The sequence below is a fragment of the Eurosta solidaginis genome, chromosome 2, assembly GCF_040869045.1.
Source record: "Eurosta solidaginis isolate ZX-2024a chromosome 2, ASM4086904v1, whole genome shotgun sequence".
NCBI lineage: Eukaryota > Metazoa > Arthropoda > Insecta > Diptera > Tephritidae > Eurosta > Eurosta solidaginis.
The window spans coordinates 4,631,819-4,659,074 of record NC_090320.1 but is presented as its reverse complement, the minus strand read 5'-3'; the positions used below and the strand labels follow the sequence as shown (position 1 = coordinate 4,659,074).

Sequence of the window (27,256 nt, the reverse complement as noted above, 5' to 3'; positions counted from 1 at the left end):
AACTTTCTGTATCTCATTGCGATTAGTGTACTAATGGAGGGGTTTTTTGTTATAATAACTTGGACGTTCATTATGTAATGTATAAACTTATACCTTAAAAAGACGGAGTACTTTTTTTTAATGCAAAGTATAAAATCGTTTGGTTTACAAAAATTTAACAAAATAGGAATACTCATACCGTTTAAAAAATTGTAACTAAATTATTATAAGAATATTTGCTTAACAATGGTTTTAACAAAAGTATTTACTATTGAGCTTTTAAACAATTTAAATACATATTTTTACTTTAATATGACTAAATTAATTAACAAGAAATTACTATATAATCAATATCTTTGATTAATTGACTGGTCTTAAGCTGTAACTATTAATTTATGCGCAAAAAAATTATTTTTAGTACATTTAAGAACATAATTTAGACCTAAAAATTTATAAATTATTTTTACGAGTGCGTTTATAAAATTTTTTTTTACTATAGAAGCGACGTTGATAGCACTTATTCCAAGAATGTGTTTATAGTTATGATTTTTGTGTTTATATGTAGTATACGTTTTAATTTGTGTCTAGTTATAGTTGTAAAAATATTTGTTTAAATGATTTATGCATAACACAATATTTTAACGTGTATTAAATCCGATGAATCAAGGCATTCAATGCATTCTAATGAAAACAAAATATTGATTTCAATAACATCACTATTTCAAATTTCGTTTTTCCTGTGAACGTGCCTGTAGTACAGATTACGATATTTGTTACCTCTAAACTACATATGTGTTTATGTACATATATATCTATTCGTCTGAAACTTTCTAATATTTGATTTTAGTTTGATTTTTTTGCACGGCGTCTTGTATTGCCAGGACAACCAGTCGAGCTCAGTAAATGTAATTTCCAACCGCCATCCAGTGGTAAATGCACATCATCATGACACAGGGGGCAGCGAGCAGCGCCCGTTTTCAGTTCTAAAAATAGCCAATATATATATAATTTTAAATAACATGACTCGTTATTTGCTAATTTTTTTTTAAATAAATTTCTTGAGGTCAAGATTAGACAACAATAAGCCCTGTTGAATTTCTTATTATTTGAATTTTAAAATATAAAAAAAATCAACAAACATTTTATGGCAAATTTAATAAGACCGCGTTTACAAATTCCCTTATCTAATCTAGCCGTTCACATATATCCTATCCCTAGGGGGACAAGATTATAAGCTGTCAAGTTTTCATGTTTCTCTTTTATTTCGTGCTTCCGTTTTGATATGACACCCTAGAAACGGTTTTGGATTAGGAAAGAAAATTGCCATCTCTAAATTGACATCTAAAAGGAGAGTTTAGTTATTTAATTACTGATTAGGAGTTAAGTATGAAAATGAAGATAGTGTTGTTATACATATATATCATAAATTTTAAGAAAATCAATTGTAATAGACGAGGTGTCTCAGACCTAGTTTACATATAACGAGACCTTCTTAATTTTCGTACTTAGCTCCCAATCCGTAATTAAACAAAAAGACTTGCCATATAAATTTTTTGCTTCGGTAATCGGTAATTATGGACAAACTTTAGGGATGGCGACTTTTTTCCTATTTCAAGAACCATTTTTAGCGTGCCAACTCTAAATGGAATCACGAACTAAAATGGAAACGTGAAAATTTTACAGCTAGATTAACTATTTTGGGTTTATTGTAGATTAATACATGTATAAACGTGGTCTAACCCGAGTAATTTTGATTTTCTTTTGTATATCTTTGTGGCCGACAAGCAATAGTAGCGAAAGTAACTTTTAACAGGTTTTCAGCGTTTGAAAGCTCGAGTTTAAATAATAACTGATCATATCAAAAGTAATTACCTCTACAGTAATCTTCCATTTGATGCAAATCATATAGTTGTTTATGTACCGATTCTGTGCAGCGTTCACACATTATATAACTATCCTTTGCATCGCATTCCTCTGTAAAATTCATTATACATATACATAAAATATATTCATGTTTAATCGTCTCAAATTTTCATTAATCCCCGATCTTGAAATACTTACTGGTGAGGTGATAATTTAAAGCCGCCACTTCAAGTACTTGGATGCACTGGGGGCACTTCGTTAGAAATGGACAAGATTTCCAGTAATGCCGATCCAATTGAGATTGATCGCTACTACTGCAACACCAATCGCAAAAGGGACAATGTCTGAATTAAATAAATATGCATACATAAATACCTTATGTAAAATATTGAACCTAAATAGAAGCGTATATATTTTGCAAAGCCGACCATCGACCAATCGCAAACCGACCTAATGCGTTTTGCAAATGCAGGTTTGGAATATTGAATGTACCAGCCTAACTTTCCTCAATTCTCTCTCTGTTTTATGATGCTTTGAACACTCCCCAAATTTATGCGACACGTTCACATATGTCCCATCTCTAGAACATGGCCTATTAGCTGTTAAATCTGTCGGTAGACAGGCGGAGCAATGTAACCAAGCGTTCGATTTAAACAGCAAATCGACTCATGTAAAAGAGACTTTAATCTTTTTTTACTTTTCTTTTTTATCTCGTTTCTCCAACCAAAGAGAGAACTATAGATATTCCTTCATATATACATATACCGATTTGGGATGTCTATATTACAATTTAATCGGATTGAAGATATTTCCCGCCCGTTGGGAGCCTTAACCTCAAACTTATTCCCATTACTTTTGTAACGCAACGTCCAAAATCGCCTAGGTGGTTAAACCTCAATTTAAGATAATGATGGGCAACTCCCAACTTGTGGTAGATAAAGTATCAAGTAGCAACAGCTTGGATTAAATGCTAAATTAATAAGTACTGTCGTCTATCTACGCTTCCACCTCGAAATATAAATATTACTTACATCAAATCAGGGGGCTCTTCCAAAGACTCTGAATTCGAGTTGGAGTTAGATCCCTTTCTGGAGTTGTTTCCCGATATCATGGACCGCTTTAATTGTTCGTTATATTGTTGCTTTCCATTGCAGTTGGCAAACGTACCCACTATACCACCGCTACTACTACCACTTCCATTTCCTCCACCACTGGCGCCACCTCCACTCGCATAACCATTTGTACCAGCAAGCGCATGCCCGCTTTTACTCTTTAGTATGCGTGTCTCAGAACGGCGCATTGGGCTAGATTGCGGATCCGGAGATTTCGTGGTATACATATAACCGTAAGGACTGCTGCGACTATCACTACCACTGCCAGCTCCACCACCACCACAGCTGCTACCGCCACCGCTACCTCCGACTTGTTGCAAGTGCTCCAAATGATGGCGTCCCCGACTTTCAGATGGTGATATGGGATCACTTAAATTGATTGCTGAATATTTATTTGCTTCCAGCATTTCTTTCTTACGTTCTAAATCCAGCTTATCGAATTCGGTGAATAACTGGCGGTACAACAAGTTACGTCGAGTTATATCATCGTCTGGCGGTAATTGCTTACGCACCAAACGCGGATTTACTTTATACACCAACAACAAAATACGTTCAGCAACTTTACGCACTGGTTCCGCAGGATGATGTATACCTGAACAACCGCATTCGGAAAGTGCTCGACACGTAAGACCACTATGCTTATCGGTGCCAATACCTTGGCTAAGTACCAATTGTTCAAGCATTTGCATACGACTTAGAGCCAACCTTGGGTGGGTGCCCGAGCTGACGCTACGCGAAAGTGCGGGTGCTACTAAATGCTGGTCGATTACTTCAGGACAAGCAGCTATACTAAGAATAGTGTGTTGGGCGAGTGTGTGGATGCGTGCCGACGGATCGCCCGATTTGGCCAAAAGTTCGGGTAACAAACGATCAACGCAACGCGCTACTTCACTCTGTGATACGCGTCCAGGCACATATTCGAGAAAAAGAACACGCACAGTTTCGGTGGCTTGACTGAAAACTGAGTAGACAGCATCGCGTACAGCACGATGTAGTAAAAGAGCAGCACTGCGTGCCACTTTATTGGGTCCAGCAGTACTGTCAGCACCCAAGGAACCATTTGCATTGGCATTCGTGGTCGATTGTTCACTAGGCCCATCTTTTAAAAAATTTCGCAAACTTATCAAACCATCTTCCCGATCTTGGAATTGGCGCGAATAGAATTGTTCAACCTGCAAAGAAAGCAAAATATTTTATTTTATTCAGAACCATTATATACCCTCTGAACTTACCATGTCATTACCGAATACCAAGATGGGCAAAGCAGCCTGCCGACGTTCACGATCATTTAAGCGCGAACGTCCACGGTTTGGATCAGCCTCCAGTAAAGCGGTTCCTTGGCATTCCCTTAAAAATTCATTAGTATTTGAACTGCAGTACGAGAATGTAATGCAAATACATGTGGAACGATACATTCATGTGTGGGATATGTATGTAAGCCGGTGGGCAACAAACAACGATTAAGGATATAATTTTCATATGAAACATATTAAATGTAAAAGAAAGAAAGAAGAAAGAACATAAATCAACTAAAAGTTCATCGAGATGTATATGAGATCAGCAAGCTAGTGTTAAAATATTACTTTCTTATATACGTACAACAACTATACATACTTTAATGACGATGTCTCTTCTGGAAAAAGTGTTGCCCTTATAAATCTTGAACTACTTTAAGACAAGGCGGCATTTTGATTTACTTTCTCCTGCTACCAATTAATCACTTGCAACGCTCATGAAAGCATCTCATACAGAAGCTCCAGGTCGCAATAAAGTCAGGCTTGTTTGGTGATCTTACAGGTATGCTTAGAGTCCCAATTTTGAATAGCGGTTGTTTTAGTGTAAGTCCGTATCGATGTAAGTGAATAATGCCTCATTGGTGCCTAACGAAGCTCTGACCCCTGCAAGTTTTCCCACTTTTCCATTGACCTCAATATTATTTGTGAGAAGGTACTCAAAAGTGTTTGATGGTTAGCGTGGTGTCTTTTTCAGTCATCGATGCTGCATGGCTGTATGCTGGTATGAATGCCGCTATATAAAGCCGTTAAAAAGATTTTGTATTAAGTCGCCGTCCTGCTAACTTTTCTCTTGACCGAGTAGAAAGCAATGTTTAGGAAAGGAGCTACTTCACCCTCTTGGATATAGAGCACACATTGTAAACAAAAATCTGTAGAATTATTTGATTCAGTTATCCCCAATACCAGGAACCTTCTCTGTAATTCGATTAGAAAGAAATCCGACAAAAATGCCATTCAAATCGAATTACAAAATAAAGCTCCTATCAAAATGTACCGCAATTTAAAACAGAAATGTTGTTTATGGTTCAGAAAAGTCGCCTTTATTAGAGTCAACGTCTTGATTGTCCGAGCACCCCAGCGGGTTAGGGGGTTAGAATATACCCGCGGTAGGTATGCCTGTCGTAAGAGGCGACTATAATACCACAGAGATTCAAGGGGTTGTGTAGCGCAACCCTTTCAGGTTGCCAGCGCAATATATATGTAGCTTCTCCAAACCCAATTGTCAACCTGACTTATCCGTGGCGAATTCTGTTTCATTAACAGCGGAGGCTCTGACGACCCCGAACTCCTCATGGATCTAGGGGGTGGGAGAGCGGTATGGACTAGAAGGTCGCATGTGGTAATAAAAAATCGTTACAGAGATGGGCGTGCTTGGTACCGGAACGTACCGGATCTGCATCCGGCAAAGGACCATCAACATCGATAACACTCCCCAAGACCTTCGGGGAGTGTCCTTATCGCTACAACAACAAAAACAACATTGTCCGAGCAATAGTAGACGTATATTCATAAGGGATTTTAATCTTCCTTAATGTTAGTTATATACATATCTTCCCCTTTTCTCTAAAATTATGAAGGGTGATTATAATGAAGTTAAATCAACCAAGTAGCATGCGAAAATCATCTACAAATTACAAAGTACATGCTTCATACATATCTACTTTTGTTATAAATATTTTTTTTAATTGGGACGTAGATAGCATATATTTCAAGGGATCCCCTTCCTTTTACAGCTCATTCATGAGAAACCATGTAACAAAGTTAGAAAGCAACCCGAGTTCGTTACGTTAACACTATGCGTTTCTTAAGGTGCTCTGAGTTTGTTTTTACAATGCAAGTCAACTAGTTTAGATTCATCCGAACCTCATTCTATAGGAGCAATCAGTAAACAAGGTCTACTTGCATTTAACAATCCGATCTTTGCATAGAGCTTTGCCTAATATGGGCCGAAATGGATGATTGAACTATAAACATTCTAAAACCCCATAGCTTTACAAGTTACTTACATCAAAACTAACAAAATACATAGTGTAACCTACATTCTTGCACGCTACTGTACATATATACATATATGCAACTACATACAAAAAGGTAATGACTCATAACGGTCGTTAAACTTACTGTCTCAGCGTGGGTATAGCACGCTCTTCATAATCTTCATATGAATTGCGAGGAGCACTCTTATTTCTGCGACGTAAAGAACCCTGTCGGCTTGACATTGGCGAACTATATCGACTTGGGCTTCGTCCTTTCCCCAATTTAGGTGAACCTGGTATGTCATCATGTGATTTGCGCAAGCTCGAATTCGATTGCAGAGACACATTTTCAGTTGCACTGTTAGCCGTTAGCGTGCCACCATAACCCATAGCACTATTCGAACTACAACCATCTATTGAGGAGCGATCATCCTGTATACTTTTGGGACTCATTGTGTTTGTTTGGTAATGCGCTTCAGCTAGCGCTTGTGCGACATCTTGCAGACTTGGTGCAGGCGGTAATATCGGTTTGCTGGCATAAACTTCACAAGCCATGTCATTGGCGGCATTAAAGCCGTTCGCTTCGAGCAAATCTTTTGCCAACAAATGCTTCAACACGAGTGACTTATACATTTCAATTTGTTCTTTACGCAATTTGGCCGTTGTGAAATCTTCCTGTTGCACTGCCTGACGCTTTGCTAATGCATAGCGACCTAAACGTTCACCGGCAGTGCGAAGCGCCGTCATACACAATTTAAGCTTGCGCGCATACTCAAAACGTTCTGCACCAACTGCTTGTAATTTTTTCTCCTCCATTTCGCGTATGATCTCCGCTATGGACTCTTCGACGTACATGGAAAATAATAGATCATCACATATGGAGATTAAAGCTGGTTCGATGGCGCCTATTGAAACGTTGGATGAACCAGCTAGGTCGGTATTGTTTACTTCATTGTTATCTAACTGTATTCCACTCTCTGTGGCGACGGTAACAATATTCTTATCCAACTCCTCTCCTAAAACATTGACTGCAATCAATGCAATTTGTCCATTTGGATTATAGTCATTGAGGTGTGCGTTGCTCATACGTAGTTTAAAATGGGTACCACGTCGCGGAGTAACTGAAACGCTCTGCAGCTCACGTGACTTATAATTTGTGGCCGCATTGTCAGAGAGCGCAACAAAACCGAGAAAGTCAAAACACTGTGAGGATGGTGTGCTCGGTATACCTTTGGGGGAGTAGTGCAACCATAGTTCAACTTTTTGAGCTAGAAAATAGCAAAGAGGAATGTTGTAGAGGTGCCTAAATATGTAAAAAAAATATTTACTCACGTATAAGGAACTGATGTGCTAAAATTTGTATACGACATATTTTCGCTGGTTTGTGAAATCTTAGTACAATATCATGTGGGGTGATGGTGCTACCGGGGGCGCTACGCCACCCATGCACTGTGGGGCCATGAGTATTCAATTCGCTAGCAGGAAAGGTAGCATCTTCGTCTGTAAGGGGGAGACAAGAAATATTAGTATTTATATAGCATACTAGCAGAACCGGCAGACGTTGTTCTGCCCTAAATTTGGTATATCTACATACATTTTAATAGGCTTTTTCCGTCTAACTCTGCCCTCCCCCTCTACACTTTTTCTAATCCTTTTATTTACTCCTCCCTCCGTCTTTTTCGCTTCATCTATCTCCATTTCATTCTATCTCTTTCTCTCCTTTCTCTTCTCTCTTCTCTCAAGTTCTTCTTATTCTTCTTCATCCCTTATTTCAAGTCCCAGAGGGTGGTATGTATTTTGTTCCAATCCCCTTCTGAGTCTCAGTCCCAGTCCCATTCCGAGTCTCAGTCCCAGTCCTAGTCCTAATCCCAGTCACAGTCCGTCTCTGGTCTACTTCCCGAAAAACACGATGGTAAATACTAATATAGGCAAATTTATATACCAAACTAAAAATTTCATGGCAATCTTTCTGTCCGTTCTCGAGTTATGGAGTGACAATCAAAATGTACACTTCTTTTTATATATATAGATAGGGGAAGCAAATTATGCATTCTGGAGTAAACACTACAGGCATAGGTATTAGAGGTTTACGCCGATCACTTTATCGGCGGCGGCGGCGTAAGCTCTATTATGTACCGACGGCGGCGGCGTAGGCGGCGCGCCGGCGTACACCGGTGTTCTTACTTTAAAATCTTGATTTTTCTATTTAAAAAAATAATATTTAGGAAAGGTTTTGTTTATATGTATTTAAGGAAATCAACGTGTTGGCCATTTCGGAAAGATCCGGGGTTTTTGCATCAAAAGACCGTTCAAAAATTTTCAGGAGTAGCTCCTTGCGAAGGAATTGTCCCTCGTTCGCTTGCTCTAGCGAGGCTTCGAACCTAACCCCGGTCTATGGAATTGGTACTGCTGCGTCTGCTGAAAAGAAATAGAGATACATAAAATAGTCACACTTTTGCCTGTATATCTCGTGCAAAGCGTAGTTTCACCTAGGGTTAACTCCTAATAATCGTCGCGAACACAATTTCTTTAAATCATTTGTCGCTCCTTGGCGGTCACGCATAAAGGCGACTTAGGGTTCCTATTAATGGTCTATTAATACTCATAACTCTCGTGGCAGAGGGTGCCTCCAGTTTTTTTGGCTGTTTTTAAGAGCTATAATTCCCGATGTGCGAACAGTAGGGATCCCTACCAACAGTGGCTACCACGCCTCCTGAGCCTCACACCATATGTCGGCACAGAAGCTATAGCACTGCGACTTCGAACTCATACCTTCGTCGACGTCACTTTCCTAGAAGCTCTAGGCGTAGCTCCGAAGACTTTCCAACGGATGCTTTTGTCGAGCTATGCTTCCGAGCTAGACCACAGAAGGACCTTGAAACGTTAGGGAGTGACTATTCGGCCAAGGATGCCGCCCTCGTCTAAGTGGATGTTATTGCGGAATGGGTGAAAATCGTATAATCGTATTACAAGGACCCTGGATAAAATTTTTAAACTGTAGACCAAAGATTGCAGACGTTTGTGTTCACAACATTGACTTCAATAGTCTTCGTTAAATCAAATTTAGAATGAAAGTCGACGGATTTTAAGTTGAAAGTTGTTAACTACTGTTTTCCGGCTTTACGATATAGGAGCTCATTATGGATGACCGCGTAGCTTCAGTTTTCAGACAAGTTCGACTGTCCACTACGTTAGGGAGGTATCACACACGGTCATTAGTTCCATTGTCTTGGGAAAGCTTTTGCTTCACCACGTTGAGTGTTCTTGCGAAGGACAAAGCCTCACCTGGTAGATATATGTGCCTACGTATTCACATTTGTAAAAGGAGCCGTAACGTGTAGGTGATATTTAAACTTGGTTGATAGGCTATAATCAATGCGATTCACTCCAAGTGACTAGTTTTGGATAGGGCCGCCAACTTTATGTCAAACCGGGAGACTTGGGTGTTGAAGGATGTAGTATGAAAATCAAAATTAACATTTCAGACGCTATTGTATAGTTTCGCAAATAAACAACAGATGTTTGAATGCAAGACTTAGTGATTTTTCAAACCCTTCTCATAAGTACATATATCCTCAACTTAAGTATGAGGTAAGAATAATTTCAAAGGAGTGTTTATGCCCCTAGAACCTACTAAAGGATTTTGCATCACTGATTTCACTTATTCTTGAGGACAATTTAAAAACATGTTCGCCTTGTGTCATTTTATTTGAATTAATTCTTCATTATTAATTTTTTCATAATGCAAAGGGAGCATATAAATTTATTATATAACTTTTCTTTTAGTGTTTTGTTTTAATAACTTGCTGAATTGGGTGATGCAAAGTCCGTGTTAAGCTGACATCGAAAACGCCTGTTATTTTAAATAACTTTTGAATAGTTATAAAGAGTTAAGTTTCGCAATTAGTTTCTTATAACTGGCAGTGATGCGGATCCGTTGATACCACTTTCGACCATATCCGACCAATTTTCGACATGAACAATAAATGGCCTAAACAGCGTTAAACGAGTAGAAAATATAGTAAAGCGCCGGACGCCGCGCCGACGCGCCGATATTTTTGACATTCGGCGGCGTATATCTCTAATAGGTATATGTGCGAAAAACAATAGTTAGTATACATTTGTTAGGACCTTTATTCTATAAAAATTATGCTATATTTTAATTAAGATAAAATGCTACTAATTTACAAAACTCAACTAAATCGCATTACGAATATTATATTTTAGAATAAACCGGTTTTTGGTTCACTTCCCAGAAGAAAAATTATTGTTTAGAATAGGTCGGTCCCGGGTTCAGTTCCCGGAAGAAAAATTATTGTTGTTTTAATCCAGGCATAACGCTACTTACATATCAAATTTCAAGCAAATCGAGCCATATATACGATAGTTTAGAATAAATCGGTCCCTGATCCACTTTCCGGAAGAAAAATTATTCGACATTTTATTCTACATATAACGCTACCTACATACCAAATTTCAGGCAAATCGAGCCATATATACGATAGTTTAGAATAAATCTGTCCCTGGTCCACTTCCCGGAAGAACAATTATCCGAAATTTTATTCTAGATATAACGCTACCTATATACCAAATTTCAGGCAAATCGAGCCATATATACGATAGTTTAGTATAAATCGGTCCCTGGTCTAATTCCCTGAAGAAAAATTATCCGACATTTTATTCTATATATAACGCTACCCACATACCAAATTTCAGACAAATCGAGCCATATATACGATAGTTTAGTATAAATCGGTCCCTGGTCCAATTCCCTGAAGAAAAATTATCCGACATTTTATTCTATATATAACGCTACCCACATACCAAATTTCAGGCAAATCGAGCCATATATACGATAGTTTAGTATAAATCGGTCCCTGGTCCAATTCCCTGAAGAAAAATTATCCGACATTTTATTCTAGATATAACGCTACCCACATACCAAATTTCAGGCAAATCGAGCCATATATAAGATAGTTTAGAATAAATCGGTCCCTGGTCCACTTCCCGGAAGAAAAATTATCCGACATTGTATTCTAGATATAACGCTACCTACATACCAAATTTCAGGCAAATCGAGCCATATATACGATAGTTTAGTATAAATCGGTCCCTGGTCCAATTCCCTGAAGAAAAATTATCCGACATTTTATTCTAGATATAACGCTACCCACATACCAAATTTCAGGCAAATCGAGCCATATATAAGATAGTTTAGAATAAATCGGTCCCTGGTCCACTTCCCGGAAGAAAAATTATCCGACATTGTATTCTAGATATAACGCTACCTATATACCAAATTTCAGGCAAATCGAGCCATATATACGATAGTTTAGTATAAATCGGTCCCTGGTCCAATTCCCTGAAGAAAAATTATCCGACATTTTATTCTATATATAACGCTACCCACATACCAAATTTCAGGCAAATCGAGCCATATATACGATAGTTTAGTATAAATCGGTCCCTGGTCCAATTCCCTGAAGAAAAATTATCCGACATTTTATTCTAGATATAACGCTACCCACATACCAAATTTCAGGCAAATCGAGCCATATATAAGATAGTTTAGAATAAATCGGTCCCTGGTCCACTTCCCGGAAGAAAAATTATCCGACATTGTATTCTAGATATAACCCTACCTACATACCAAATTTCAGACAAATCGAGCCATATATACGATAGTTTAGAATAAATCGGTCCCTGGTCCACTTCCCGGAAAAAAAACTTTTCACAAACACTCTCCGGGTTCCTACTAAGTTATCCTAAAAATTTCATGGCAATCTTTCTATCCGTTCTCGAGTTATGGAGTGACAATCAAAATGTACACATCTTTTTATATAGTATATAGAGAAGATTTTCAGGCGCTAAAAAAATAATGTATGCAAGCTTACGACCATTTCAGGTTTGCAATTTCTTATCAAATTATTTCCATGCTGTCTATTTTGATTATCAAACTCATTATAATAATTTAACTTTGAAGAACTTTAATTATTCTTTCAAATGTATTTGTCCCTGGTATGTGCGTCATCCCTGCAGTGAAACCAACTGGTGTTGAAGCACCTCATAACTAATACGACTTGGAAGCTCAACTATTGAGCCAACTGAGTTTTTCCTATGTGAGCACTTGTTAAACTTGACATATGGTTAGTCTGCGGGGTGATTGTCACCAAAAAAAAAAAATTAGTTCTATTGTTATAATTTTAAGTGAACTGAACTACTCGACTCGGACTTTAGAACTTAGGATGTTCCAATAATACCGAAACTTTGGCTTTGTAGCTGCTACAATTTTTTCGGGCTTGTTCAAAAAGTTTAGTCTTAAGCTTTTGAATATTTACGTTTTTTTACTAATGGGTAAATATTATGTATGTATTTAATTGAATGTGAGAGCAGAGAAAGAAAAACAAAGTTGAACACTGGCATCTTGCCGGTTTCAAAACGAGTCGAACACATAGATAGAATCATAACACGCGTGTTGAGTTGGCAGAAAAATAAACATATAAGGAAGTCTGATTTGAGCGAAGCTGAACATTATATAGCCAGCTGTGGGTTATATGCGAGGGATTTAAGTGGCGTTACCACCCCTCATTTCAGAATTCAGCAAGAAAATAGGCCAGTTATATTAAGTTACTATTTTTTCTCAATTTTTACGACCTTATATATAGTGTTTCATTAATATAAGTTTGTTAAATAGTTGGAAATAAAACTAAACATATTAAGGGTTAAAATGGTCGAAACAATAGAGCCACACAACTGGTACAAAGAAGTTATACAACAAAAAATATGTTTACATATTTCAGGTCCAAAAATGGTTGAAATATGGAAATTGCGATTTCCTAATAGCATTCTACATAAAGCCCGGTTTTTTTTGCCGGTTTAAACTATAATTAAAAGTTGATGTGACGTTAACCCTGCCACTTCGGCCGCTTAAACTAATAGCGTTTTCTTATCTGAAATAAATTGTTGCCTAAGTAAATGGTAGAGCCTTAATAGAGTTACTCCTACCCCAAAAAATTTTCAAAATTTATAGTGCATACAAAGAACATTTCAACTCACCATATTCACTCATATTAACAGAGTATATGTGTGAACTATGTGCGAATTGAGAGTTTCACAGAGTTGCACTGCCACACCGCCATTTTATACAGGGTAAAAGTGTAACACTTTTGCGTTGCGAGCAGGCAACAATTGTCACAAAAGAACGAAATACCCCGTAAAGGCGTCGCCTGTTTTTCAGAATAGAACAACAACCCTTGCGCGGCGTACAAAAAGCGTAACACTTTTAGCCAGAAAAGAAAACGCTATAAGATGAACAGTAAAATATGATGTAAGCGACAAAGCGGCAAGTAAGCTTTAAATGTAGTAGTAACTTTAACTGTAGTCTAAAAGTTGGCGCCTTTTTGCCACATATTCATACACATATAATTCATGATAACTTAAATATTTCAATTGTAATTTTCAAATGGTTTTAGAATTCCAGACGAATTTTAAGATTTTTCCACACAAATGGCAATGAACCAAATTTTATTTAAACTGGATTAGTTACTATGTGGAAGAAGATTCAAAATCATCAACATTTCATTCAGTTATCACATTTGCGAAAAGACAGTTGTTGTTGTTGTTGTTGTTGTAGCAGTGCTTCGCACCACCTAATAGGTGCGACAGTTCACAAATTGTCATCAATATCCTCCAAGGAAACTTGCTGTTTCAAAAGGGGTGGACCATAATGAAAGGGGTGTTAGAGGCGTTGGTTCCATATTACAATTAAAGAGATGGTTGGTGTCATGTGGGGACACATTGTAAGCGGGGCATACATTTTGTATGTCGGGGTTGATTCTGGATAGGTAAGAGTTTAGCCTGTTAGAGTATCCAGAACGATATTGAACTAGAGTGACTCTCGTTTCCCTGGGGAGTATGCGTTCCTCTTCCGCAAGTTTTGGGTACTGTTCTTTGAGTACTGGATTCACCGGGCAATGCCTGGCATAAAGGTCCGACGCCTGTTTGTGGAGTTCACTGAGGTCCTGCTTGTGTTTTTTGCTTCATACGGCTGAGTTCTCAGGTGCCGTATTTCTTTATAATGCTTACGGAGATTACTCCTTAAGCCCCTAGGCGGTGTTGGCTCATCAATCAGATGTCTGGTGGGATGCCCAGGTTTCTGGGTATCCAACAGGAACTGTTTGGTTAGCATCTCATTTCTCTCCCTGATGGGGAGTATTCTCTCCCTCCTTATTATGTAGATGGTGTTCTGGGTGCATAATAAGACAGCCCGTGGTGGTTCTGAGAGCAGTATTTTGGCAGGCCTGTTGCTTTTCCAGTGAGTAGTTTTTAGACTTGGCGACCATATAGGGGCGCGTAGGCTGCAAATGGCTGGCCAATTGCTTTGTATGTGATAATGAGCGTTTCTTTGGCTTTTCCCCAAGTACTGCCAGCAAGGGATTTGAGGATTTTATTACGGCTCTGGATTTTCGGTACAATTGCGGCTGCATGCTCAACAAAATATAGATCCTGATCAAGCGTCACACCCAAGATTTTGGGGTGTAGTGCCTTCGACGTGGATGTTCAAAATGGTCGACATTTGGGACGTCCATGTTGTAAATAAGGTCGCCGAGGATTTAGTCGGTGATAATGCCAGGTTTCGCGAAGCGAAAAAACTGGAGAGATCAGGGAGCTAGCCGTTTATTCTGTTGCAAAGCTCATTCATCGATCTGTGGGCCTGGGTCTGTGGCCATTATTGTGCAGTCATCGGCGTAGGAAACGATAGTAACTCCTTCTGGTGGCGAAGGTAGCTTAAATATGTAGAAATTAAACAAAAGTGGGAATAGGACACCACCCTGTGGCACCCCTTGTTTAATTCTTCTTGGAAAATTAAAGAAGACAGTCGGAGCGGTATCCTTACGGATCGTTTCAGACTCAAGCGAGACCTATATTGATTTCCAAAGGTACATAAATTTATTGTTCCTGTGTTTTATGACCGCTGGGTATAAAAATATAAATTTACTTTAAGTGTATATATGTATGTATGTACTTAAACGTGTTCGTTGCTGAATGCCGCTTTTCGTTTTCTCTTACTAAATCTCTAAACAGCGCAACGTCTCTTGCCCTACATTAAATAGACAAATAGCTGAGAGATTCCAACTTGTACAAAAATATAGAATATACATATAATACTATCAACATTGTGTTAGATACGTTAGTGGCGCTCTGAGTACACACTTTTTATACGGAAATTATTATTTGAAACATGTGAATACTGGAATCTAGGAGATATTGGTGAAATTTCTTGTTTGTTTTAACTAATGGTTTTAATATAAAATTTTGGAGATTTGAAAATGACACCAAGTGCTAAATTTACTAAACCGGAAACGGTGACCGCAAATAGACCGGCTCTTTCCATATGGCTCCAGATACAAAGCCTTTTGAATACCATCAATCATATCTTAATTGGACTCATTGCCATTTATATAACCGCATTAGCACGAAGTTTGAACTTTCAAGATACTGCTATGCATGCGTTTCTTACAGTCATTGGGGTAGGTACGAGCTATAATTAAAACCTATGAAAATTCGTAATTCGATTTATTGCAAGTCATGTTTTTTGCAAAGTCAATATACTAAGCGTAATTAATAAACATTTGACCTCAAATAAATATAGATTGTTCTCAATAGGCACTTGCTTTGATAGTCATACTAATTTCATAAGGACTTTATCATTAAATGCCCTCCCCAACTAAACCACCGTTTAAACTCACCAGGCAAAGCGTTCTAAGTAAATCTCATTTAACGAATGTGGAAAAGAGCAAATGAAGTTTTAGCACAAAAGTTTCATCAGATAGGTAGAACTTAAAGCCGAACTCTTTGCCTCGGTGTGTCGATGAAGATGAAGACTGATTCGTAAATTATATCTCAGCTTTCTCTGATATCGTCTTGAACTTAATAATAATATATTAAACACCGCCATACCGTTATAAATATAGTATGTACAGTTACCATATTTAGGATCCTAGATTCTCGTCCCTGGAAAAGTAACATAGATATTTTTAAACTATTTTCTAATTAAGGCAGTTCTTCTGCAGTACTTCGACAAACACCCTGATTGTATCTGCCATGAAAAGCTTCTCAGGAAAATACACCTAGAATTTTGACGTTACCACCTCGGAATTTCAACTTGGAACGGATACGGCGGCCGACATCGTCTTAAGGCAGAAAAATCAGAGCAAAGCTTAAGAAAGCACCACCCAGCCTTTAACAGATCTTAATCAAGTTTCTGAGCGTGAATATTTCTAAGTTAACGTGTATACATATTACAATTAACATAAGACACATAAAAATACATACTAATATATACCTATTCCTATCCTACCTTAAAATATAGTTCCACGTATTAATGGCAGAAGCGTTGATGTCGCATTATCCAATTAATTTTGTCACTAATAGTTTCTCACATCGTGCAAAATCAAAAATTCATGGTATACTACAATTGGGGGGCGGCTCAATGGTGCTACTTGGTGCTCTTGGTAAATTCTCACAAACGGAGGTACATTTCACTACTTTACACGGCAAGATTGGTAAGTCCTTGTAATCACATATTCGCAACAACAATTAAAATTAATAAATTTTTCAGGTCTTGCTGCAACATGTTTATGTTTTGCCAGCCTTACCGGTGGTTTACTCAATTATTTTCAACCGAAGTTCATTCTAAAGATTTATTCTCCATCAGAACTGAAATATAGACATAACCTCTTTGGAATGATTACTTTTACGTTGGGCATGTGGACAATATTTCTAGGTTATAGTACGAAATTTACTTATAAATATGCAGATCCCGAGTTTATTGTTGCATTGAGTTTAGCAGCAATTTTAGTTTATATTTTTACATTGATAGCACCAATGCGCTCGTTTTTAGCTAAACTGCAATATAGAAGTCAACGCCGAAAATAAGTAGAAAAGTTAATTAAAAGATAAGTAGAAAAGGTTTAAGGAAAGTGAAATCTATTCGAGTATTGTAGGCGGTTGTATGTACCTATACAAAAATTTATTAAAATCTGTACGTTGTATTTAATTTTAATAGTTATACTATTTATTGTTATATGTTCCTATTATCGCTGAGCTGACTAGCTCGTTTTTGAAACATGCCGAGTTTGGTGGTCTTACATGAAAGGTATAAAAAGTAAGAAAAAAATAAGAGGATTAAAAAGCACCCAGCTATTTTATGGGGGAAATTTCTCGACTACAAAAGCATTGTAAAAGTGGGATTGCTGCTAAGGAATTGTCCAGTGAACTTAAGGAGCGTAGAAAAGTATTATATATGATTATTGGAAAATCCAAAATTTATAATTCTGGCCAATTTCTTCGCCAGCTTGGACAAAAGCCAAGCAATGCTGTCACATTTTACTTAAAATCCTTAAAGATAAAGGATCCACTGCACAGTATTTATTATTATTGTACTACTCCACCTGCCACATAAATATGTAAAGGACAGAAACATATGAGCCACACATACATCTATCATAAAAGTAACTTTTATATTCCCCCCCGCAGGAAGCCCTTTCATGTATCTTTATGAAAATATTCAGTTTACTGCGGCATTTTAGATATGCGTACATATGTGCATTAAGCTGTGTTGATTTGCATGGACGAAAGTTAACCCATATCGCGCCATCGATTTTTCGATAGGTTTTGGGCTCAGGAAAAAAGTTCCACTAAGCATACCCAAAAAAATAATTTTCGAGCCTGCAAAATTTGAGTTTTTTTGACTTTTTTTTTCTTTGATTTTTAAGGTTTTTTTCATGACCTACTTAAAAAATTTTCATTTGATTTTAAAATTTTCATGTATACCCTGTCCAACTCAAAATTGTCCGCTAAAAACTTTGGCCATAACAGTTTTTTGAAAAAAAAAAAAAATATTTTTTGGGTTTTGATGAGTGTTTTGGTGAAAAAAATTATTTTTTTTTAAGGGTGTCTTCAGAAACGTGCAAAAGTGTTGCCGATGAAAACGCATTTGTCTCATAGTTCCTATCTCACTTAAAATTATGCGGTAAAAACGTTGGCATTAACAGTTTTTTAAAAGACATTTTTTTTTTTTGGTTTTTGAGACTTGTTTTGGTCGAAATCGATTTTTTTCATTTTCAAGGCTCCAAATCATTTTTTATGTATAGTTTAACAGTTTTTTAAAAGAATTTTTTTTTTTGTTTTTGGGACTTGTTTTGGTCGAAATCGATTTTTTTCATTTTCAAGGCTCCAAATCATTTTTTATGTATATGTTCCGTTAGACCCACCAATAAGTATACCAAAATGATCAGGGGACGAGCTAAGTTGATTTAGCCATGTGCGTCTGTCCGTCCGTCCGTCCATCCGTCCATCTGTCCGTCTGTCCGTTTGTTTGAACGCAAACTAGTCCCTCAAATTTTGAGATATCGTGATAAAATTTGGCAAGCAGGCATATTTGGTGGGGGATTTGACATTTGTCGGAATCGACCGGATCGAACCACTATAGCATATACCTCCCTTACTATCGATTGTTCAATAAGAGGGTTTTCGCCATTTCTGCCTCATTTTAACAGCTAGCAACATTAAATTTTACCACAAGCTGAAAAAATCGTCAAGATCGGACATATTTATAATAAAAATCGATTTCGAAAAAAATGATGAAAATCCTCTTACCTGAACAGTCGATTTTTATTATAAATATGTCCGATCTTGACGATTTTTTCAGACAACCATCTATGTCCAATACGTAAGCTTGTGGTAAAATTTGATGTTGCTAGCTGTTAAAATGAGGCAGAAATGGCGAAAACCCTCTTATTGAACAATCGATTGTATGGGAGGTATATGCTATAGTGGTCCGATCCGGTCGATTTCGACAAATGTCAAATCCCCCATCAAAATATGCCTGCTTACCAAATTTCATCAAGATATCTCAAAAATTGAGGGCTAGTTTGCGTTCAAACAAACGGACAGACGGACAGACGGACGGACAGACGGACATGGCTAAATCAACTTAGCTCGTCCCCTGATCATTTTGGTATACTTATTGGTCTAACGGAAAAATATACATAAAAATGATTTGGAGCCTTGAAAATGAAAAAAATCGCTTTCGACCAAAACAAGTCCCAAAAACAAAAAAAAATTTTTTTTTTTTAAACTGTTAATGCCAGCGTTTTTATCGCATAATTTTAAGTGGGATGGGAACTATGAGACAAATTCGTTTTCATCGGCAACACTATTGCACGTTTCTGAAGAAACCCTTTAAAAAAAATGGCGAAAAAATAAATTTTTTCACCAAAACACTCCTCAAAACCCAAAAAATATTTTTATTTTTTTTTTCAAAAAACTTACCGTCAAAGTTTTTAGCGGACAATTTTGAGTCGGACAGGGTATACATGAAAATTTTAAAATCAAATGAAAATTTTTTAAGTAGGTCATGAAAAAAACCTTAAAAATCAAAGAAAAAAGTCAAAAAACTCAAATTTTGCAAGCTCGAAAATAATTTTTTTGGGTATGCTTAGTGGAACTTTTTTTTCCTGAGCCCAAACCCTAACGAAAAATCGATGGCGCGATATAGGTTAATAAATCGACCCAGCTTAATGTGCATACTCCGCTACGTTTGCAGGAATAATTCGAAAAAATTAAATGAAAAATATTAAAAACCTTACAATGACTCTTGCGCCACATTTTGCCTAAACTCTATTGCATGATTTTAGGCGTAAACAAGCAACATTCGTTTATTACGAAAGGGTACGTTTCTAACAAAAAAAAACATACCATTTTATTGCATATTTTGCGGCATTTTATGAATGAAATGCGTTTTTGTGCATGCATATTTTTTGTAAATATAATGAAAACTTGACAGTGCTTACAATAATGTGCATATTAAGTATAATAGATAATAGTAAACAGGCTTTACGAGCCAAAGCACTTCAAGAAATAACAAAACTTTTTACGTTCTCGAATCAAACCACAAATGCGAGTAAAAAAATTTATTTAGGATATCCATTTAGCTTGAAAACTAGTAACGTTTATACATAAGGCATAGGTGTACATACGTATAAATGTTTTTTAGTAGTAAACTCATACAAAGCTAAGAACGTAGAGTATTTTTTGGTGGAATTGGCATTATGTATTGTCACGGATATTAGCATCACTAAGCTATACCAGCACTACGGCGATGCTAAGGCATGCTAAGCGATATTTACGTCAATAATCAAATCATGTATACACATATATAAGGCAGCCGAGAGATGTCACACACAGATGCATTTACTTATACGCCTATGTGTGCGCGAGAGACTGTAAACTACAAACATTCACATCAATAATTCAATCATTATGTGTCTACATAAACGAATAAATAATTGCGTCTACACATATGTACCATGTACGAATACGAGCAGCGGAGAGTCAATGCACAAACACATGCATATATCTGAGATACTCCTATAAGTATGCAATGAGAAAAACTATAAAAATTGTGCAATTGTAGTTACAGCTGAGAAGTTTGAGAGCTGCTGGACTAGTAGATTCTCGAAGCGACTAGAAGATGCGAATGTCAAAATCAAAGAGTATAAAAGGCGACAGATGTAGAGGCGCTGTAATTCAGTTTGATTTGAGTTGTCAAGCAGTTACGACTAAGACGATATCTAGCGCCCAATAGCAGTATTATTTTGAGAGTCAGTTTCATTTAAGCTATTCGTTGCACAGTTTGAGTGTTATTGTGAAGTATTTTAATAAAGGCCATTTTTCCATTATTCAATATTGGAGTTATTTATTCAACAGTTTAGCGAAACGAACCTAGCAAAAGGGTAAATAAGAGGATTTGCAGCAAATTCGTTACAATTGGTGTCAGAAGAGGAATTGTTGAATAAATTCCAGAGGACAACAAGGACATGGCAAAGTTCAGTGAATTGAAGATCCAGCAACTGAAAAAGGAGTTGGAGAACCGTGGATTAAATACAACCGGCACTAAGATCGAACTTCAAGCACGGCTACGAGAGGTAGTGGAGTCGCAAGGAATTGATGTGGACGAGTTTGTCTTTTATCCTGATGGGGACGAGACAACAACAAAAATTGAAGAGAAAAACGAAACATCGCAGACAGTTACGAGCACAGACTTGAACATGATTTTGGCTGCAATATCTGCACAAACATTGACAGTAACATCAATGTCGTCGCAAATGTCAGAAATGTCGACACAGATTACATCCAAGATGAAACACAACTCGAAGAACAGAAGACATATATGGCATCCCAACTGGAATCACAGGAGGCACGCATTTCAGAAATGTCGTCACAAATGTCATCTCAACTGGAATCGCAAGAAACACGCATAACATCTAAGATTGAAGCACAGGAGACGCGTATTTCCGAAATGTCGGCACAAATTTCAGCACAGATATCATCTCAGATCTCCAAACAACTAGAAGAGCAGGAAGTCCGTATATCATCGAAACTGGAAGCGCATATGGAAGAAAAACTAACCCAGTTTCATGAAGGCTTCAGGGGTCGACAGGATAAAATAGAGGCAGAGATGGATGCTTTGAAAGATAGGATCCAGGAATTACAATTAAATCGCCCAGCTGTTTCAGCGAGTAATCCAAAGGTAAAAACACCATCCTTTGACGGTTCTGTTCCTTTCCAGGTCTTTAAGCTACAGTTTGAGAAGACCGCGGCAGTGAACAACTGGAATGCGGAAGATAAAGTTGCTGCACTCTTCGTAGCATTGAAAGGACCAGCTGCCGAAATCTTACAGACTATTCCAGAGTACGAACGGAACAGTTATGACACATTGATGGCTGCTGTAGAACGACGTTATGGAAGCGAGCATAGAAAACAGATATTCCAAATTGAGTTGCAAACCCGCTACCAAAAAGCAAATGAGACATTGCAGGAGTTTGCTTCGGATATTGAAAGATTAGCTCATCTTGCAAATGCGGACGCACCCGTGGAATACACTGAAAGGGTAAAAATCCAGAGTTTCATAAATGGCATACGGGACGTGGAAACGAAGCGAGCAACATACGCAAACCCAAAGCTGACATTTGCTGAAACGGTATCACATGCATTGACTCAGGAAACGGCCTCACTATTGAGTAAACCAGCATACAAAGCTCATCGGGTAGAAGTGGAAAGACCAGATTGGGTAGACACAATTTTAGAAGCACTGAAGGGATCACAACAGAAAAATGCCGGAGTTATTAAGTGTTTCAAGTGCGGCAACCCAGGTCATATTGCACGACATTGCAGCAGCCCAATAGCTCCAACAATGTGGGTGGTCGTAAACGCAGAGCAGAAGGTGATGAGCAAATCTCCAAGACCACTCAATCGTTAAACTAAATCGAGTCAGCCGCATGGGGCGACAGCTAGCTCCCGCAATTGAATGCCCCATAATCTCTATCTCGCAGATTGGAAGAAGATCGAGCAATCTTACTGTTGGAGGACATGTGGACGGAAAGGAACGTTTACTGACTGTAGATACGGGTGCATCTCATTCCATCATTCGAGCGGATTTAGTCAACAAAAAGATAAGACCATTGCTTGGAGCAAGATTACGTACAGCCACGGGAGAGGACACCCAGGTAATTGGAGAAGTAGAATGTGAAGTCGCAATTGGGAACGTCACGGTAGTACACAATTTTATAGTGGCAGAAATTGTTGATGAAATCATAATTGAAGTGGACTTCTTAATCGACCAGGGCATCAAGATCGACATGCAAAGCAAGACGATGCGATATAAAAACATGGATGTACCACTTAATTTCGGCTACGAGAGAGGCTACAGCAGTAAACGAGTGCTGGTGGAAGAGAGTCAGCAAATACCACCAAAATCCGAAACAGTCATCTGGGCAAAGGTTGATGGAGATTGTGGGACAAACAAATTGTGGGTTGTCGAAGCAGCAAACAAATCAGCACTAAACATACCTGTAGGAAAAACCCTGGCTATGACAAAACAAGATGGACGTATTCCGGTAAGAGTACTCAATGAGTTCAAGTCACCACTTAAACTGACTAAAGGAGCTATTTTGGGAAGATGCCAAGAGGCTGAAGTAGTTATTAACTGTGAACAGCTCCAGGAACACGTTCCAGCTAGTAATACTGATCTTTCAAATCATCACGGCATGGACGCAGGGGCTAGAGGAAGCATATCAGAGTAAGGCAAAACAACTGCTCCTAAAGTACGCGAACATATTTGACCAGGATGATTCTAAACCAGGCCGCACCAACGTTGTAAAACATCAAATTTACACTGGGGATGCGAGGCCGATCCGCCAAGCTCCACGTAGTGTTCCACTGGCGAAGCGGGAAGCTGTGAGTCAAATCATTCAAGAAATGAGCGACAGCGGCGTCATCGAACCATCAGCTAGTCCATGGAGCTCACCGGTAGTACTTGTAAAAAAGAAGGATGGAAAAATGAGGTTTTGCGTGGACTACCGGAAGTTGAATGACGTTACGAAAAAGGATAGCTACCCATTGTCAAGAATTGACGACACTCTGGACTAGCTATCTGGTACGAAATCGTTTTCCACGCTGGACTTGAAAAGCGGCTACTGGCAAGTGGAGGTGAAGGAGGAAGATAAAGAGAAAACAGCCTTCAGTGTCGGTGATGGTCTTTGGCAATTTACAGTGATGCCTTTTGGACTTTGTAATGCACCAGCTACTTTTGAGAGACTCATGGACCAGGTACTGAAAGGACTACATTGCAAAACATGCTTGGTGTACCTGGACGACACCATCGTATTGGGCAAGAATTTTGACGAACATCTTAGGAACTTGGAAGAAGTTTTCCAAAGAATAGCTGGTGCTGGTCTGAAGTTAAGTCCCAAAAAGTGTGCGCTGTTTAAAAAGGAAGTAAAATATTTGGGTCACAAGGTAACGACAGAGGGCATCAGTACTGCGAACGAAAAGATAGAGGCTGTAAAGGATTGGCCAAGACCACAGAACCTACATGAATTAAGAAGTTCCCTTGGGCTGTGCACATATTACCGCCGATTTGTACCAAATTTGTCCAGCGTAGCCCATAGCCTCCATGACCTTACAAGAAAAAATAAAGCTTTTGAATTGAAGAAGGAGCAAGAAGTGGCTTTCCAAACATTGAAGGAGCGTTTGTGCACTGCCCCAATATTAGCATATCCGATTCCAGGAGCAACATTTATTCTAGATACAGATGCGCGTGGATATGCTATAGGAGGCGTTTTATCACAACTGGTCGATGGACAGGAGAAGGTAGTTGCATATTACAGCCGTTCGCTTGGAAAACCAGAGAGGAACTACTGTGTTACGCGGAGAGAGCTGTTGGCATTGGTAGAGTGCATTAAACATTTTCACAAATACCTCTACGGCCAGCGATTCCGTGTCAGGACAGATCACGCAGCGTTGAAATGGCTTCTGCAGTTCCGTAATCCGGAAGGACAATTGGCACGGTGGATCGAGCGACTACAAAGCTATGACTTCTCCATTGAGCATCGAAAAGGTAGTACCCATGGAAATGCCGATGCAATGTCACGAAGGCCATCTAGTTTGGAATGTAAAGCACTGTTCAAAGGCCGAGGCTAAAGAAGACATTATAGATGTCCGGCTAATGACTATAACGTGTACGGATGAATGGGACAAGGAACAACTAAGAAAGTGTCAGCTAGAAGAAAAAGATCTGTCACATGTTATGCTCGAACGAAACGAAAGACCAAGCAGAGAGGAGATGTCAGCAGAGAGTCCCATTGCGAAGTCATATTGGGCACAGTGGAACAGTTTAGAATTGATATCCGGTTGCTTGCATCGAGTATGGGAGAGTGAGGATGGTCAATGCAAGAATAAACTGATAGTTGTTCCCAGAAAGAGAATTCCTGACGTGCTCAGCGGGCTGCACAATGGTCCAAGTGGAGGTCATCTTGGAATCACGAAGACACTCGAGAAAATTAAGCAGAGATTCTATTGGGTTGGTTGCCGTCAGTCGGTCACCGACTGGATTGCCAATCGCGAGGTATGCAACAGAGCGAAAGGGCCCAAAACCCAAAATCATGGCCAGATGAAGCAGTATATTTCAGGTGCACCATTTGGAAGGATCGCCATGGATGTCGCAGGTCCATTTCCTACTAGCAACCGCGGAAACAAATACGTACTGGTGGTTATGGATTATTTCAGTAAATGGCCAGAGGTATACCCAATCCCAAACCAAGAAGCAGAAACAGTAGCAGAAGTGGTTAAAAACGAATGGGTTGCAAGGTATGGTGTACCAATGGAGTTAAATTCTGACCAAGGCAGGAATTTTGAATCAGCTGTGTTCCAAGAAATGTGCAAGAAGTTGGGCATTCGAAAAACACGGACAACTGCATTGCATCCTCAGTCCGATGGTATGGTGGAACGTTTCAATAGAACATTGGAGGAGCATTTAAGGAAAGTAGTAGACAAGTACCATAAGGACTGGGATACACACATATCATTATTCTTGATGGCCTACCGATCGGTAGTACATGACACAACGGGCCAAACTCCCGCAAAGGTAATTTTTGGCAATGACCTTCGACTGCCAGCTGATTTGAAGTATGGGATAGATGCCGATGTGGAGAGGAATGTCAAGAAATCCACTGGTGTCTTGGAAGAAGAGCTGAGAGAGATACACGATCTGGTAAGGCAACGAGCAAAGATTATGAGTGACAAGATGAATTCGGAAGGGTTTCAGGAAGGAGATTTGGTGCTGCTATACAACCCACAACGAAAAAAAGGTTTGTCCCCGAAGCTGCAGTGTAACTGGGAAGGCGCATACAAAGTTGTAAAACGGATCAACGATGTAATATACCGCATACAAACTACTACCAAACCACGAACCAAAATGAAAGTGGTTCATTTGGATAGATTAGCAGCGTTTAGATCGAGAGATTTGTCTGATCGGGACGATCAGACTTAGGTGGAGGGCAGTGTCACGGATATTAGCATCACTAAGCTATACCATCACTAAGGCGATGCTAAGGCATGCTAAGCGATATTTACGTCAATAATCAAATCATGTATACACATATATAAGGCAGCCGAGAGATGTCACACACAGATGCATTTACTTATACGCCTAGGTGTGCGCGAGAGACTGTAAACTACAAACATTCACATCAATAATTCAATCATTGTGTATCTACATAAACGAATAAATAATTGCGTCTACACATATCTACCATGTACGAATACGAGCAGAGGAGAGTCAATGCGCAAACACATGCATATATCTGAGATACTCCTATAAGTATGCAATGAGAAAAACTATAAAAATTGTGCAATTGTAGTTACAGCTGAGAAGTTTGAGAGCTGCTGGACTAGTAGATTCTCGAAGCGACTAGAAGATGCGAATGTCAAAATCAAAGAGTATAAAAGGCGACAGATGTAGAGGCGCTGTAATTCAGTTTGATTTGAGTTGTCAAGCAGTTACGACTAAGACGATATCTAGCGAGCAATAGCAGTATTATTTTGAAAGTCAGTTTCATTTAAGCTATCAGTTTGGTTATTAAGCTATTCGTTGCACAGTTTGAGTGTTATTGTGAAGTATTTTAATAAAGGCCATTTTCCATTATTCAATATTGGAGTTATTTATTCAACAGTTTAGCGAAACGAACCTAGCAAAAGGGCAAATAAGAGGATTTGCAGCAAATTCGTTACAGTATTTATGAAACTTGACTACATCGTAGAAAATGTACTGCCAGTTTAGCACAAAAATTTGGTCAGTCGAAATTCACTCAATACAGCGTTTTCCTTTTCCTTCAATCGCTTTCCTTTTTATAAGCTTTTATTTAGTTTCACTTGGCTGTGTAATCAAATCTTGCAAGTTAAATTTGATACACTTCCCGGTGTCCGATTGAGCTGAAATTGTGCACGTATGTATAACTCCGATGACAATGCAATATTACTTTGCGAGAATTCGATAAATTAATCGATAACAGAGTGCTCGGTAAAGATTTGTGCTCACCTTGGCATAAAAGCCTAAGTCCAAGAACGCAGGTAACTTCGCTTTGTTTGTTGTATACAACGAACGTAGAAGTAAGGTTGTTATCGCTAA

The 27,256-nt window shown here is 38.5% G+C and overlaps 2 protein-coding genes across 6 annotated transcripts in view; one reads left to right on the top strand and one right to left on the bottom strand.

Moving 5' to 3' along the window:
• Positions 1 to 353: 353 nt before the first annotated feature.
• The window catches only part of LOC137239161 (centrosomal protein of 104 kDa), a 31,456-nt gene continuing 4,553 nt past the window's right edge, over positions 354 to 27,256 (bottom strand). For 2 of the 5 annotated variants that reach the window (XM_067764152.1, XM_067764153.1), the window contains exons 3-9: positions 7,558 to 7,725; positions 6,371 to 7,493; positions 4,187 to 4,325; positions 2,874 to 4,126; positions 2,041 to 2,186; positions 1,852 to 1,953; positions 354 to 962 (exon numbers count right to left, since the gene is read on the bottom strand). In XM_067764152.1, coding sequence (XP_067620253.1) covers positions 823 to 962; positions 1,852 to 1,953; positions 2,041 to 2,186; positions 2,874 to 4,126; positions 4,187 to 4,325; positions 6,371 to 7,493; positions 7,558 to 7,725 — 3,071 coding nt within the window. In that variant the 3' untranslated portion in view covers positions 354 to 822. The remainder of the gene's footprint in view (positions 963 to 1,851; positions 1,954 to 2,040; positions 2,187 to 2,873; positions 4,127 to 4,186; positions 4,326 to 6,370; positions 7,494 to 7,557; positions 7,726 to 27,256) is intronic. The other 3 variants (XM_067764155.1, XM_067764154.1, XM_067764156.1) reach the window with 3 other exon arrangements.
• On the top strand, positions 15,390 to 17,723 carry LOC137239163 (transmembrane reductase CYB561D2). Its single transcript, XM_067764157.1, has 3 exons — positions 15,390 to 15,755; positions 16,598 to 16,790; positions 16,847 to 17,723. Exons 1-3 carry the CDS (start codon positions 15,555 to 15,557, stop codon positions 17,161 to 17,163), a joined length of 711 nt encoding a protein of 236 aa, XP_067620258.1. The 5' UTR covers positions 15,390 to 15,554; the 3' UTR covers positions 17,164 to 17,723.

Coding starts and splice junctions, on each gene's coding strand:
- LOC137239163 (XM_067764157.1), top strand. CDS start 15,555: ATGACACCAAGTGCTAAATTTACTAAACCGGAAACGGTGACCGCAAAT. Junction 15,756..16,597: donor CGTTTCTTACAGTCATTGGG/GTAGGTACGAGC, acceptor CTTAAAATATAG/TTCCACGTATTAATGGCAGA. Junction 16,791..16,846: donor TACTTTACACGGCAAGATTG/GTAAGTCCTTGT, acceptor TAAATTTTTCAG/GTCTTGCTGCAACATGTTTA.